The sequence below is a fragment of the Columba livia genome, chromosome 1 (assembly GCF_036013475.1).
Source record: "Columba livia isolate bColLiv1 breed racing homer chromosome 1, bColLiv1.pat.W.v2, whole genome shotgun sequence".
Taxonomy (NCBI): domain Eukaryota; kingdom Metazoa; phylum Chordata; class Aves; order Columbiformes; family Columbidae; genus Columba; species Columba livia.
Genome location: NC_088602.1, coordinates 26,336,943 through 26,353,244, shown reverse-complemented (window position 1 = coordinate 26,353,244; position 16,302 = coordinate 26,336,943). Strand labels below are relative to the sequence as shown.

Here is a 16,302-nt window from a genome sequence, read left to right as displayed (position 1 = left end):
ATGAGTTAACCTCATTTGCTGTGCGCAACATCTCCTAAACTTCCGATTGCAAGTTCTGTAAGCTATAGGCTGGATTACGATATTTGTCTCTGACATACTCTTCTTCTAGTCATCTTTTGTACTGGTATTTTTATAGCATTTACTTTGTGTTTTCTCTTGACAAATAGTTTAAAAATGTAAATGTAAATAGGTAAAATGAACTAAATTTTTCCTGCAGATGAATAGAGCTACAGACCTGAATGTTTAGGACACGTATAGGATTAAATACAATATTCTATGCAGATGCAATTTACAGAAGAAATAATTCTGGAAGGTGAGGGGAAGAGAATACAATTTGCACTGCTACAGCCCCCTGTTGACCAGTTCCAGTAGAAACATTTAACATCACTAACAAATATAGCATTAGCTTCTGAAGTACTTAGTAAAAAATGGACATCAGGATACAAAACCTTCCTCATTTAGTAGATAAAGAAACAACCTTGAAGTATCAAATGAGGTATAAAAATCAAAAGCTTGCAATTCCCCCAAGTCATTGAGTAGATGGAAAACAGGTCTCCCAAGCAAACATTAAAGGAAATGCATAAATGTTCAAAATTTCAAAATTATTAGCCTTTTGATATTATTTCAGCTATAAAATAAAGCTTATTTTTAAAATAGTAAAATGTTTTTAAAATAATAAATAACACATAAAGTAGTCATAAAAATAACAAATTGATTTAGCTGCATTTGTTACATAGCTTTAGTGGGATGTCTGAAGAAAAAAGCACCGCAGAAAGAGCTTAAATTTCTCTCTCTTCCTTTCAATCAATATTTGAGGCAAAGTTTCATCTCTAGGGCCCTTAATGGCAGGAATTCCTGGAGCCAGCAAATGAGTAATGTTAAACCTATGATTAGATGATGAGGCCATCAAAGACACTAGACCCTAATGCTACATTCCACTTTCCTGAGAACTGCAGTAAAATACCAAAGGCTAGGGAAGAAAGGACTCTAAGTTATTCCTTCCCTCAAGAAAATGTTTCAAAAGCTGCTAAAAAAAAAAAAAAAAAAAGAAAATAAAAGAAAAGAAAAAAAGAAAGATTGCATGACATGAACATACAGCTCAGAAGACTTAATGGATCTTTTGGTACTTTCCTGGAACCCAGGACTTCACCATTAGGTAACAAATTTTTCAAGTGCCCTGCTGGAGAAGGTTTGAAGTTCAAACCCCACTGAGGATTCCTGCCAGGGTTGTATTTTTCTTTTTCTTTTACTTTTTGCTAACCAATATCCACCCTGGCTAGAAGAGGAAGGGGGAAAAAAAAAAAAAAAGAGAGGAAAAAAAAGGAAAACAATATTTAATTATTTCCTTATGACACAAGCTTGAAGAAACGTAACCTACAGACTGGCAAATAGCAGGTAAGTTGGAGCTCCCTCCCCCCAGATCAGTTGTAAATGTTAATTATCTTCTGATAGATTCCTCAAAAGTAAATCCTCATTTCAATTACTCCTAGAAACTCCTTCATTTTCAGTAATTTTTTGGTGCATGTTCTCAATGTGCAGCAGTGAATGCTCAGGTAAAGCTACAAACAAGTCATTTTCCTTGATAATAATGTAACAAGTTAACCCGGGCATTTTATATGATAACTTGGTTTAAATGATATGATAAATCTGTGGGGAAATTTGTACAAGGTACTGTTAATAAGTCTTTAGAGAAATGTAAAAACGTGTTATTTGGATCTACTAGGTCATCATATTTTTCTTATGAATGAAAATGAGCAAAATTCTAAAATGTTTGTTGATCACCTATTACCGGCAGTTTATAGTAAAAGGATATATATTAAACTAGCCAGTAACACTTCTGTCAAAAAATACAGTTAAAATTGAGATATAAACAATGCAGACAGTATCAGGAATTATATTAGTTTTGAATATTTTACTTGTGAAAGCAATTCAAAATGATAATTGATTCAGATTCCTGATAAACCCGTTACTGCTATGCAAAAAAAAAAAAAAATAATTAACCGCAGCATGTTTAAAATGGAAATCCTCTGCTTCTGACAGTTCTTGAAGACTACCTAAGCCATTTTCCTCCATTTTTTATATACTGACAGCTATATAAAATATGCAAAAAGTTATGCCATGCATATCAAAAGTAATAAAGTCACCACAAAGTAAGGTTTTGAAAAATTACTTATTCAAAACCAAATTTCAACATAAAATTGTGAAAATAGTATCTTATTTATGTAATACAAGTAAGAACTGGCTTGAAATAGAGTTCATACACATTAAAAGTGCATAACATACACCCATGCACTTCTATAAAACAAATGCTAAAACACATTGCATACCCTGCGAATGTAAAGAAACTATGGCATGTATTAAAAAAAATATATATCTACAATTTATATGCTAGTAGAAGAGATTAATTTTTATTTTCTTATACTGAAATGGAAGAATGAAACAAACAGCAAGATGCAGTTCGTAGTCTGGCACTAATCCAGCACTGTGCAAAGAAACTAATACAATTAAAACCAGAGAATGTCTTACCTGTGAACAAAGCAGCATAACAAGTTCAACTACCGAAGTACTCGACTTCATACAAACCAGACCTGCAATAAACAGTCAAAAATTAATGGAAAAGATTGGTGATATTTAATTATTATAGCTCCGTGGTTTCATAAATTCCACAAAATAGCTGTTGTGTATTTTTTGTCACTCAAATTCACTGAAACAAGTTTTAAACACAATTATCTAAGAATTTCAGATTCAAACACACCTAAATGTTCAGAAAGCATCAAAGAATCCCCTGGAATAACCTATACCTGTTTCAGGACAGAACGTTTTTTCATTAAGCCTTTTTGGCATTTAGCTTAGTTCACTATTTGGCTAAATAAATAAATAACTACCTATGTATATCATCCAAATTTGTTGAATATACAATAACCATCAAAAAAAACCTTTGAATATTAAATCCTGTAAAATCTTACAAATAAACTGATCATATATAAACAGATATAGAATTAGGTCTTTGCTTAGAAATCATTTTAATTATTATCTGGTAATTGTTTTTCCTGCAATCAAAAGCTTGAGTGTTAATGAAAGAGGCACTCACATGAAATCTTGTTTTTATTGAAATTATAACCAGTAATTTGTAGTCTATATTTCTTAAAAAAAACCTTGAATTATGCAGTGTAACTGTTACTCATTGTTTTGTACTAAATTTGAATAATCAATACCTGATAATATTGCCACTATTGTAAATAGTCGTTTGCAGATTTGGAAATTGAAATCTGCTTTCTGAGAGATATCATATCTAAGCATTTAAAAGATGTATTGTAAAGAGACAAGAAGGGAAATCCACTTATATGGTTTACTTTATATATGGCAGCTTCTGTTATCTAAAATCATATAGGTAACACAATGATATGATAGTTTAGGGCATGGAAACACTGGTTGTGTTATAAAAATGATAAATACACAGATATAAAGCTTTCAGCCAAGGACCAAACAGGAAGCTGAAAAGCGAAGTGATGTGCTTTAAGTAGGTTTCTACAAACAGCGATTAGAGACAAAAGCACTCCTACACAATGGCATGTATATTTATTGGGGGAGTGGATAAATACCCTTTTGTGCTCATTTTGCTAACAACCTCATCCTTATTGTACAGTAACACAGAACAAGCTGTAAGAAGCCACTAGTATTCCATTCTATCAGATATACCGGCAGACAGTTAACTAATGAAATAAGAGGCAGATGTGCAAAGCTCATTTAGGGAGACAATTGCTGTAATTGATCAGCTATTCTCATGCTCAAGTGCTAGAGGATCAGAAAGATTAATGGGATACTTATCACCTGCAGGCTACCTCCACCGTTTGAAAGCTGACAAAGAAAACCCAAACAGAAGACAGAACTCTACAGTTAAGCCAATGCAGGTAGCACAAATATAAAATATTTTAATCACAGAATGTTCTCTGGTTTATTATGAATCCACTTTACATTCTGTAAAACTAAAACCAAACCAAAACAAACAAACAAACAAAAAAACCACAAACCACCTAAAAAAAATATTTTGTCACATGTTCACTTATCTTCTTTCAAATTCAGATCTCAGGTGTGTTAAAACATTGTTGAGTCAAAATAATGCTCTTGGAAGTGTATTCCCATGCTACAGTCTTCTAAATTTGTATATGGCTTTAGCATCACAAGAACAAATGTCTCCACCACACAGTTACAAAAAAATAAACTAATTAAATTATAGCAAATGTTTATGCATCAGCATTCGTTTCTTTGCATCTTCACCAAATTTCCAAAAAGAATAGAAAACTCAATGCAAAATATACACTTTAAAGAGAAACACACAATGAATACATCCTGACTTAATTCATTAAATTAGAAGTTTATAACTTTCAAAGACAGTGATGATGACAGCCACCTGTGTAGCTTCAAATGATACAAAACAAAGTTTGGATCATGGATTGACATAAACATGCCTAAAATGGCACAAGGCTAGGATAACTGCTCATTATTATCATCCAGATAATGATGATCTAGTCTTAATGACACAAATGTGACACAAAAGTGATAATAACCCTAGTGCAAATTTTTCTGTTTACAGTAATAAGAATTTTTATATACTATACTTTTCAAAAGCCTGATGATTCTATGATCATCTGACCTAAAACTGCTATCTTTTTTCTATTTGTATGGATGTCAATTGATAACATTTGGTATATCACATCTAATCAACTGCAAGCTTGGATGGAGCATTCTAGCATCAGAAAAGAGAATGGAACCGATTTTGTTGAAATTAAGAAGGAGGAGAATGCAGAACTGACATCTGGTTAGCACATCAGAACACTCATCAGGTGTAAGCAGCTCTCTAATTACCTACTGATGAAACAACCATTGATAATAGCCATTAACACCTTTCATAGCCAGTAGTGTTCAAAATTTGATGTACTAGGAGGTTGGTTTTCATGTCAAAAAGAAACATAACTACCTTGGAGACTGTAGCACTTTTCATATGTGAAAATACAGAGGGGAATAGGAAGGTATCATAAAAGCAGCTCACGGTGTCAAAGATGGATGCAAGGAACACCATTTTCAGACAGCTCAGTCTACAGCAGAAATAGCTATAAATAAGCAAAAATAAGAGTAGCCATGACAGAAAATGAGGAATCCCAATGCATCTTGATTGGTAGGAAGAAGGAAATAGAAATATTTTCTCTTCAAGTATTCATACCATATATTCCTTGAAGTAAAACAGAACACAGAAATGTGAAACATTCATGGCAAGGCCATCATTTCATGTTACAAATTTGTAACTTATCAGACTCCTACTCTCACTCCAGGGACTCCTTCCACTCAAATCATATGAGGATAGGTGTATACCCTCCATTATATGTTCAATTTCCTCGTTCCAGGCTGCCAAGGGCTCTAGTTCTGTGCTTCTTCCCATTTGCACTTATTTAGGATTAAGCAGGAAATATTTGTTGTTTGTTTGTTTGTTTGTTTGTTTTCCTGCTATGCAAAACACAGTCTTCACAGTTTACTGTCAGAGCTATGGAGTCAATAGTAGAGAATGATAAAAACAGATCAGACCTAAAGGACGACAGATCCATTTCTGCCTATGAGGAAAAACTGTCAGAATGCAACCTCTGGTTTATGAAGATCCCACGTAATCAAAAGTTGTAGGCGAAGTTAAGGAAGAATCATCATCTCTCTCCTGCATAACTTATCCTACGTAGACCAAAAAAAATTCATTGTAACAATCTTCTGTTTTTTAAATTTGTGTGATCCTCTGTTCTAGGAAGTCCAGCTTGACTGAATTGTCTCACTGCTTCTGGCTTGGTACAGGCACTAAAATAATTGCCTTCATCTGACAGTATATAGTCTGACAGACAAAAAAAAAAAAAAAAAAAAAAAAAAAGAGGAGGAAGAGAATGTTCTGTTTTACAGACAGAAGGCACAAACTGGTTGATGTATCTTCACAAAATCAAAAATAGAATTTGTAACATGAATCAGAACAAAGATTAATTTCCTAAGTCCCAAATGCACTAACAACTGCCTTTATTCTTCCTCTTTATGATTTTGCAGGATACGACAGGGGATTGTTAGAGTATGCAAAATTTCACTGGTTTTAACACAATGAGTAACAAAATTTATAACAAGCTTTGAAAATAATGGCTTCTTTGAGGAGAGCACGCAGATCTATTTTCAGTTCACTTCCCTCCATAATAAGAAAAAAAAAAAACCTCCAATAAGAAAAAGTATTTGCAATACAAACTAAAACTGTTGCCTGCATTCTTCAGCTGCAGATAAGTTCTTCCTATACCATCTGTATCAAATGCCATTAAGGAAGCTAATGTAATTACTAAAATATAAGTGGATATTTCCTGTATACAGAAAGGTTAAAAAGGTCATTGTTCAACTGAATAGAGTATGTGCTCTTTATATTTGCTGTTCTTAGTACTTTTCTTCATGGTCTATTCTCTGTCCATTAAATACAGCCACCAAAATTCAGCAATTTGATGGCAACAATGACCACATATATGGATGCAAAAACTGGGAGCATCGAGTGCATGACCTTAGCTAGTCTGGAATAAATGATATATGTCAGGCAATTATCTTGAAATGCTCTGGTTTACTCGACTTCTTTTTCAGTGTTCTTCTGTTGGCACAAAGATATGCTAATTATTTCTTTTCACTATGACTTATTAATGTCTAAAAAAAGATTAATTTCAACTACACTATTTTAGTCATGCCTGTGGCATTAATGAAGTCATGGGTTCAAAACCTTGGAGTCACCATGCTGAACTAGTCAGTGTGAATTTCTATGTTAAAGAAATATAATGTAGGCTGATAAAATATATTTTTTTAAAAAAAAATCCTTATGAAATAAGATGGTTTGGATGGTTTTGAACTTTTTAGTATTATTAATACAATGTGTGTACGAGTCCAACTGAATACCACCACAATTTCATCTGGTCTTTATCAAGGGTTGCCTGCATTTTCCTTCAATGATTTTACTTTGTGTCGACTTAAGCCCTTATTGGAACTGGAATCAATTGTAATATTATCAAAAACAAAAGTTAAATGTTTTTATATCTTACATTCAACTTAGAAAAAAAGATGCAATTAACTATACTTTAGAGCCTGCAAAAATGTTTCACTCAATTATAGCTTCTACTTATTTGAAAGTCTCAGGTATGGCTAAATAAAAAGCTTGAGAAAGTTTAATCCACTTAACCCAGTTCACAGCAAAAACTTGGACTTTATTACTCCTGTACAGTGTGTTATCAACACTACAGGAGATTTGCACAGCAAAAAAAATGCATATGGCAAAATAACGACATGCTGTTATACGCATTGTTTTATTAATAAATGAAAAGTGCATAAAATGTACTTCAAAATGGGCATAAGGATCTAAAACTAGACAAAAAAAAGTCTGAAAATGTTAGAATTCTCCTTTTTAACTTGTATTTTGTAAGGTCAGCTGCCTTCTGTCTGCTATTTATATAGCCTTCCATGTATTTTAAACAAAATTGTGTTGTTTCAAATTGTTTACTGTAATTACTGATAACTCATACTGTGGTAAGTTGTGGTCATGGATTAAAATAAAGGTAGTTTAATACGACAGAAAGAGAAAATAATAATGATAATAATAAACCCAATAATAATAATTATAGTAAAAGAATATATAATAGTGACGCACACCGCAATTGCTCACCACCTGTTGACCAATACCCAGCCAGTTCCCAAGCAGCAGTTGCCCCTCCTACCCCAGCCAACTCCACCAAGTTTATATACTGAGCATGGCATCATACGGCATGCAATATCCCTTTGGACAGTTCAATTCAGCTGTTTGCTATGTCCTCTCTCTGCTTCTTGTGCACCTCCTCACTGGCAGAGAGAGCACAAGAAGCTGAAAAACCCTTGACTTAGTGTAAACACTACTTAGCAACAATTAAAACATCAGTGTGTTATCAACATCAGTCTCATGCTAAAACCAAAACACAGCACTATAATAGCTACTAGGAAGAAAATTAACTCTATCCCAGCCAAAACCAGGACATGGTAATTTTGCCCATAATCCTCACAGACTTCTGTGCCAAGAAACAGAGCAGGAATTTTCCACCAGTAATTGCTACTCATGAATTGTGTCTCCATTTTTGATAGACTGTGTCCTTATACTCTGTTCAACATTTGTTAGGAATGGCATGACAAAGTTTCAAGAACAGTTCATGCTGGTGACAGACACTAAAGCATGTTCTGGCTCTGACAGTACTAGGAAAAAAGTGATGGTGATCTTTTGAATGGAAATACAAGTTTTCCTTGAAGTTTATTTGTTCTTGCAAAATGTCTTCTGCCAGCAAAATCTTATGGAAAAAGTTTTTTTGAAATGTTTTGCTAAATCCAACTTCGAATCAAAGAAATAAACTTGGGATTTCTTTTTTGACCATTCATTAAAATTACCTGGATAGTTTAAATCTACATTATTTCCTGTCTGTCATATGTCATTCAGAGAAACCTAAATTCAAACTGATGGTTTTAATCGATTACCAAGTTGCTAGTGATTTCAGTACAGAACTGGAAAGATAGTATTGAGAGAAAAGTAAAGATAGATGAAAAGTTTGAAAGTAAATGCTAAGTATGTAAAACTATTAGCTGAAATGACAGATATTCTTATTCCACGCAAAGCAACTATTAAAAAACAAAAAACTCCAAGATGTGTATTAAACATAATGTAATATTTTGCAAGAAAAAAACCTCAAAACTGGTTTTAGAACCATACGTATGTCACATACTTTGTAGACATTAAAATTACACTAATGGTCTTAATTTATGAAAAGCAAAGACTGGCAAATATTCAGGAATTACAGAAAGTCTGCAGATGGAAATCACTGTCATGTTGCAAAATAATTACAACTCCACTTTTACTAGATGAAAGGAAATGCTATTCCAAATAATGTACACTCACTAAAATAACAAAGTCAGAGTTATGGATTTAACAATTCCCTTCAGCAGCTTTTACTGGCAGCACACAACATTACCACCACCTCTAAGGACCTTGAAGGATGGCTGTGTTAGTACTCCAGACCATCCTTTGTATGGGTAGATCCCCTTTACAGGAGATACAGAAAAACATGATGAATGTAAACTTAGTGCTTTTGTAGTTCATCAAGACAGTTGTACTTAAAAGATTTTTTGTTGTGGTGAAAGAAACTACACAACACATGTAATATCTTTTACACCTGGTACCCAAAAATCTAGGAAAGGTATCATGCAGGTTATCAAATGAAGTACCTTTAAAATATTATCAGAAATCTTTAGAACTCATAACTTGAGATAAACACCTCAAGTAAACAAAGATAGGTCAACATAAAAAGTAAATTTTAATCTGTTCAAATCGAACTTAAATGGTGCAGATCTTTTAGTGGCATTCATAAAATAAAACAGATTTTAATCCTAGCATAATATATAAAAGAATGCTACATAACAGTTTCTTCCATTATTTTATTAAAGTAAGAAAACAAATACTGCTTCACCACGGTAGTTGCCAAAATGGAATCTAAATGAGGACTACAAAATATCCAGAATAGCAAAATAGCAAAGAATAGCAAAAACCCTTGAGTTCACACCCACAGAGAGAGGACTTATTACAATGTATTTATGATTTATTTTTTAAAATTACAGACTTTAATACTGTGATCCCATGAGCTTTAATGATACTGACAAAACTGACTTTGGTGCCACCTTACTCTGAAGAGTCTACTCTTATACCAACATATGGAGTTCTTGTCAATTTTGTGTTAGTGTTCATAGGATACACAAATTCTCATTCATCAAATGAGAAAGAGATTGCTTAATCTATACAACAAAATCCACTAATCGTTTTAACATCTTACCAAAGATTTTCAAAATGGATCTAGTTTTTCATTTAGACCTTGTGGTAAGTTTTTCCTTGGCCAACAGTCCATTGGGATTTACTGAGTATATGCATTTGTGATTCTCTGTCCTTCTCTTAAAACAGTATTTTCAGATATCTGTTGTGACGTAATGAACTAATATGCTATCTAACTGGTATACCAGGACATATCTAAAATTTGTATTATTCTATCATGTATAAATTGAGAAGTTTTTCTAATTAGCATTAACAACAAAAAATTATTCTTTTCATAGATTTTTTTTTTTTTTAATATTTTACTTATTATATACTAAAATTTGATTTGGAAACAAAATGTGTTTCCATCTCTTCTAAAGTCCTCTTTTAGATAATGAGTCAAAACAAACCAGTGATCACAGTGCACTGCAGCTGATCAAATTTAAACACCTCTAATCTTGAAAATATCTATAAAATTGAACTATTGGTTTTCTATCAAAGTCTACTTCAGTTTCAGGTAGACTCGAGTAACTTATAAATATTTTCTTTTGGTGGAAGCCTGGAAAAGCTAAAAAATAAACTACGCTTAGAAGTTCTGGAAAATCCAAACATCTTTTTTATTTAGAAAGAATCTCAATGAAAATCATTCCATCATTTTTTTTTTTTTTCCCCCAAACACTCAACAGTGCACTGTGAAGATTAAAACATGATCCTGAAAGTCTTCTGATTCCTCCCATATCCTGTTATTACTCAAATAAGTGGCTCAAAGTTATGGCTAAATTTTTGCCACAGCTGCTGCCCTAGATTTTATTTTAGTGGATGGAGTAAGAAAAAAACAAATGAAAAAGCCATTTAAAATTAATTTAACTCTTGAAAAGGTAAAAGATTTTTCAAGATTTGTCATATCATGTTCTCTCAAGATGCCATTCCTTTCCTGATGAAGTTTCTCTTTTTGTGATTAAATTTGTAGAAAAACTACTAAATGAAAATTTATACCAAAGAAGTTGCCCATATTCAACACATCTCGGAAAAAACAACTCTTCTAAGATTTTATGTTCCACTGATTCCTTGCAATTTTCTTATTTAAATGAAGAAACACAGAGTCATAGAATGGTTTGAGTTGGAAGAGTCTTTAAAGATCATCCAGTTCCAACTCTCCTGCTATGGGCAGAGACACTTTACATAGACCAGTTTGCTCAAAGTCCCATTAGGCTTGGCCTTGACACTTCCAGGGATGGGGCATCCACAGCTTCTCTAGGCAGCCTGTTCCAGTGTCTCACACCCTCTTGGTAAAGAATTTCTTCCTTATAGTTAATCTAAATCTATTCTTTTTCAGTTTAAAGCCATCATCCCTTGTCCTATCATCACATGCCCTTATAAAAAGGCCCTCTCCGTCTTTCTTATAAGTCCTCTTTAGATACTGAAAGGCTGCTATCAAGTCTCCCCAGAGTCTTCTCTTCTCCGGGCTGAACAACCCCGACTTTCTCACTCTGTCTTCATAGGAGCTCCAGCCCTCTGACTATCTTTGTGGCCCTGCTCTGGACTTGCTCCAACAGGTTCACACCCCTCTTACGTTGGGGGCCCCAGAGCTGAATGCAGTACTCCAGGTGGGGTCTCAGCTGAGCAGAGTAGATGGGACGCAGCCCAGGATACAGTTGGCTGAAAGTGCATATTGCCAGGTCATGTTGAGCTTCCCATCAACCAACACCCCGAGTCCCTCTCCTCAGGGCTGCTTTCAATACATTCTCTGCCCAGCCTGTGTTTGTGCTTGGGATTGCCCTGACCCATGTGCAGGAACTTGTACTTCGTGAGGTTTGCATGGCCCACCTCTCAAGTCTGTTCAGGTGCCTCTGGATGGTATCCTGTCTCTCAGGCCTGGCAACTGCACCACTCAACTTAGTGTCATCAGCAAACTTGCTGAAGGTGCACTCGATCCCACTGTCTGTGTCACTGACAAAGACGTCAAATAGCACTGGTCCCAATACTGATCCCTGAGGAATGCCACTCGTCATTGGTCTCCACTTGGACATTGAGCCTTTGGCCACAGCGTGACCATCCAGCCAATTCTTTATCCACCAAGTGGTCCATCCGTCAAATCCATGTCTCTCCAATCTAGAGACAAGGGTATTGTGTGGGACAGTGTCAAATGCTTTGCACAAGTCCCAATAGATTATGTTAATTGCTTGTTCCTTACCCACCAATGCTAGAACCCCGTTGTAGAAGGCCACCAAATTTGTCAGGCACAATATGCCCTTAGCAAAGCCATGTTGGCTTTCATCAGTCTCCTCCTTATTTTCCATGTGTCTTAGCGTAGTTTCCAGGATGATCTCCTCCGTGATCTCATCGGGCACATAGGTGAGACTGACTGGCCTGTAGTCCTCCAGATCTTCATTTTATTCTCTTTAAAAATGCGGGTTATGTTTCCCATTTTCCAGTCAGTGGGAACTTCATTGGACTGCCTCAATTTCTCAAATATGACGGATAGTGGCTTAGCAATTTCATTCACTGATTCCCTCAGGACTTGTGGATGCATCTCATTGGGTGCCATGGACTTGTGCAACTCCAGGTTCCTTAGATGGTCTTGAACCTAATCTCCTACAGCAGGCACCTCTTCACTCTTCCAGTCCCTGCCTTCACCTTCTGCAACTGGAGCAGTACGGCTAGAGCACTCTATCCTCTCTTCTACTCTGTGGTAGAACATCTATCCCTCCTTTCTCTTTTTTTTCTTAGCCCTTCACCTCCTCTTCTCAAATCTATGTTACAGGAAATACATTTTGCAAGAATTACCTCAACAGTGAATTATTTTCAGACATATACAGGCAGAAATCAGAACATTCATTTCAGTCACCGACACAAGCAAACGTTTATACTTTGTACCTTCACTACACCTATGATGCTTTCTCTTCATTTCAAGAACCTTTTCCAATTCTTTCTAAAGCTGTCAAAAGTGACACCCTAGGCAAGACAGATCACAAGTATGATCCCAAATGACAGTCACTAGAAGATCATACTTTCCCTGAAAATGCAACAAAGGACTATATTTCAAACGGATTACACAATGTTATTTTTTTCCTTAGGTATGAGGTTTTATTTTGCTCCTGAAATTTAGCAACTTTTTCTCAGCTTCAGTGTATAACTTATTCTTGTTTGATGCCCTATTTTCTTACTCATTCTTTACTGATCCTTCTTACTTCCCTATATTTCTCCTCTTTGGCAACCTTAGGGCCATACCGAAAGATCAGTAAGTGAACCAGTGCAGCTACAAATACAAAGTATAACAAAACCTCATGGATTCATGCAGCTTTTAAATTTCTAATGCCAAGATAACCATTATTTTAACTAGGTGTCATCTCTTGAGTAGCATAACCCACCCGTTAATTTTTTAATCTGGTTGAACAAAATGTTGGTGAACTAATATTTTATTTAGATGGTAATTATTTTCTGAGAATTGATAACAAGAAAAGAAAGTTAAGCTCCACACTGAACTTTGCTGATCTTAGTTGGTAGCCCTCAGATCTTGCTCCCATCCTGAAGTCCTACTGACAAATGGTAATCATTCTAAAATAGTGTCTCTGAAAACACAGAGCTGTACCACTGTCACAGATCTCTTGAAATAACTTGTATTTCTTGTGTTTCAGTTTTCTTTATTTACTTGACAGTAACATTTTTATGGGCTCTCCCTAGACCTGCTTTGACATCAGTTTGCCATCTTAATTTGACATATCACAACTGTCTCTGTTGTCTGACAAGTTCTTTCAGCAGGAGGGTTTCCCATTGCAAGAAAATCTCCACAGACAACATCACTACTAGTATAAAAACATTGGATTCCACAAACCAACATACAAAAATAAGATGTGATATAAGACAATATACGTTTAGCAGTTTGGGTTTTTTGGGAGAGGTAAATTTTAACATATAGTTAAACTGAATACAGTAAAGATATATTCTCATTGTCCATGCAAATATAATCCCAGGTCTGTAAGGAGACTGCCAGCATCTAGATAAATCAAGCTTGATGGTTCGTTAATGTTTATGGTATTGTTGACATTTTTTTCTTATAAAAAACAAAGGGCTTTATAAATAAATGTATTTTTAAGATTCAAGTTAGTAGTTTCTCAAGTTAATTGATTCAAGAGTGTTTGTGGAATATTCTTTGCTTAGGCCTTAAAGGCAAGGAAACAAGCAAATCCATGCCCAACAGGATGAACTGTAGAGATGCCTTTAAATCATCAAGACAAGTATGGGAGTTTTGTTAAACTCAGTCACTAGTTAAAAGGTTTCAGTCTGGGTCATAAGAGCAGATGATAAGTAGACACAGAGTTAAGGAATATGGAAGGAGAAGCTGTGACCAGCCCTAATGAGATTAGTTTTGTAAAGAAGCTGGACATAGAGCTCAGGCTACATGGAAAAGGATTATTAGACTACACCTCATGAGAAATACATATTTCAGGGCAAAATCTGATACAGAGATGTTATTTGCAACTTATAGTTTATCAGGTAGGAAGTTCTCTGGAAAAGGCTGCTGCGATAATAAAGTAGATTGATTCCATTTCAAGCCTCTAGAGGACAAAGGGTGGGGCAAATACCAGCCTAACTGTTTCAAGTCCAAAATCAGGCAGAGTCTCCTGCTGAGTTCTGAATGATGAATTAAGTGGAATAAGAACCAGAGAACCTCCGCCTGTGGGGAGCTTCAGTCACAGCATGAACATCCTGTAGATACTGAATACCTTTTTGGCACACCACCTCATTTTTCTTTGGACCTGGACAGTAGAGGAGAAAATAATACGGGGGGGAAAAGGTGGCTTTTCTAAAAAAAACCAACTTGTACAACTTAGTCCAGTGTTAGCATGCATCACTGCTGTATACCTGATATGATGAGTCCATCTACAGGCTGTGTTACAGTAGTGCCTGTACACGTTAAGAACTTTCTCAAAAATATTTTAAACTCATTTCCTTGAAATAACATTAAATAGATCTCTTGCTACTCTTTTTGTATTAGCAGGCAAACTTATTAAAGAAAAAAAAGGGAAAGAAGGTTATTTTCCATGAAAGCTGAAAGTTAGAATGAAGAAGACAGAGGGATGTCTGATCTGGATGATATTAGGACAAAGGAGTATGAAGTAACGAGGGAGGTCCTTTCTAGGCCTTATGGCTTGCAAATAGAACACAGATAACTACCTTGAAAAATAAACTTGTGAGAAAGTGCCCAATACAGAGACCTGAGAACCACAAAGTACTCCTTTTCTCACACTTTAAAGACAGCAATATTTTGTTCATTTCCTATGTGCTGTAAATATTGTTTAGTTTCTAATTATATAATTGTTATCGTAGCACTTTCAAAAGAAATTTAGTAATTTCAAACATCTAGTGGCTTCTATATTGTCAAGGAAAACTTTCAGAGCTTCTTTTCAGCAAACTCGACTACACTGTTACCAGCCTTTTTTTTCCTGCGGGCATGTATTTATTCATTTTTTTTTTTTTAAATCCTGCACTCTCTTAACCCCTTTTGTTGCATATATGTAGTTAATTCTAACCTTTACAATTAGTCTCACATTTTCAGTCATTTTTTCTCCATTGACAAAGCAACAGAACCACCCCAATTTCTGCCTAATAGGAACTCCATAGATTTTGGATTGTAAAGATATCTTGATTATTAATTAATGTAGAAATGATAATATAATCAAGAACATATAATCTGAGTGCCAACAACAATTTCTATCCTTAAGTTATGCTGGGACCACACAAGCCAAAGACAAAGGAGAGGGCATGAGCAGTTAACCCCTGTTACATAGGCTAATACATCTTAGTAACTGTCCAATTCATTAGACAAGGATAGAGTGGTTCATATGTGCAATTAATTATTGGCAGGTTTACTTTCAAAAAGGTGCCAGATGCTATGCATTTCCTAGTTGCTATCTGGATCGCTGATCTATGGTGTTTCCTGCCATGTTAAACAGAACATCTGTTTAGAACATACTTCTGCACACAGGAACTTCAGTAATTCAAGAGTTAAAACTTCAAAATTGAGTGAGTGTGTATCCGCTTCACTTTCTGGTGTTTGTAATGATATCCCTTTAAAGGCATCAAAAAGAAATATTATATGAAAGAAAAATGTTCTATAATTGGTCATTATAGTTTGAAGATTTCACTGTGGATAAACAACTCAGACTTCTGCTGTGACACCTGCTCTTCAGTTCCTCCTCTCAGTGCCAGTACTGGGATCTGTCTTGTCACTAGTAGCACATTCTGAAAAACTGTAGAAGCTGCAAAGCTTTGAACCTTGACTCTGCTGGAGCATGCATAAATAAATAGGCAGATTTAAATATCCATTTAACCTTTCGTCATTTCTTTGTTCCTACCATACAGATTTCTGGAAAACTAGTGTTGTTTTCTGTCTCCATGTATATCTGAGTCACAGATTTTTTTAGTAACAAACACTT

At 35.0% G+C, this 16,302-nt stretch overlaps 1 protein-coding gene across 13 annotated transcripts in view; it reads right to left on the bottom strand.

The window, feature by feature from the left end:
- NBEA (neurobeachin) overlaps positions 1-16,302 on the bottom strand; it is a 490,360-nt gene that overhangs the window by 258,451 nt on the left and 215,607 nt on the right. For all 13 annotated transcript variants that reach the window (XM_065051668.1, XM_065051676.1, XM_065051716.1 and 10 more), the window contains one exon: positions 2,527-2,588. In XM_065051668.1, the coding sequence (XP_064907740.1) occupies positions 2,527-2,588 (62 nt within the window). The remainder of the gene's footprint in view (positions 1-2,526; positions 2,589-16,302) is intronic.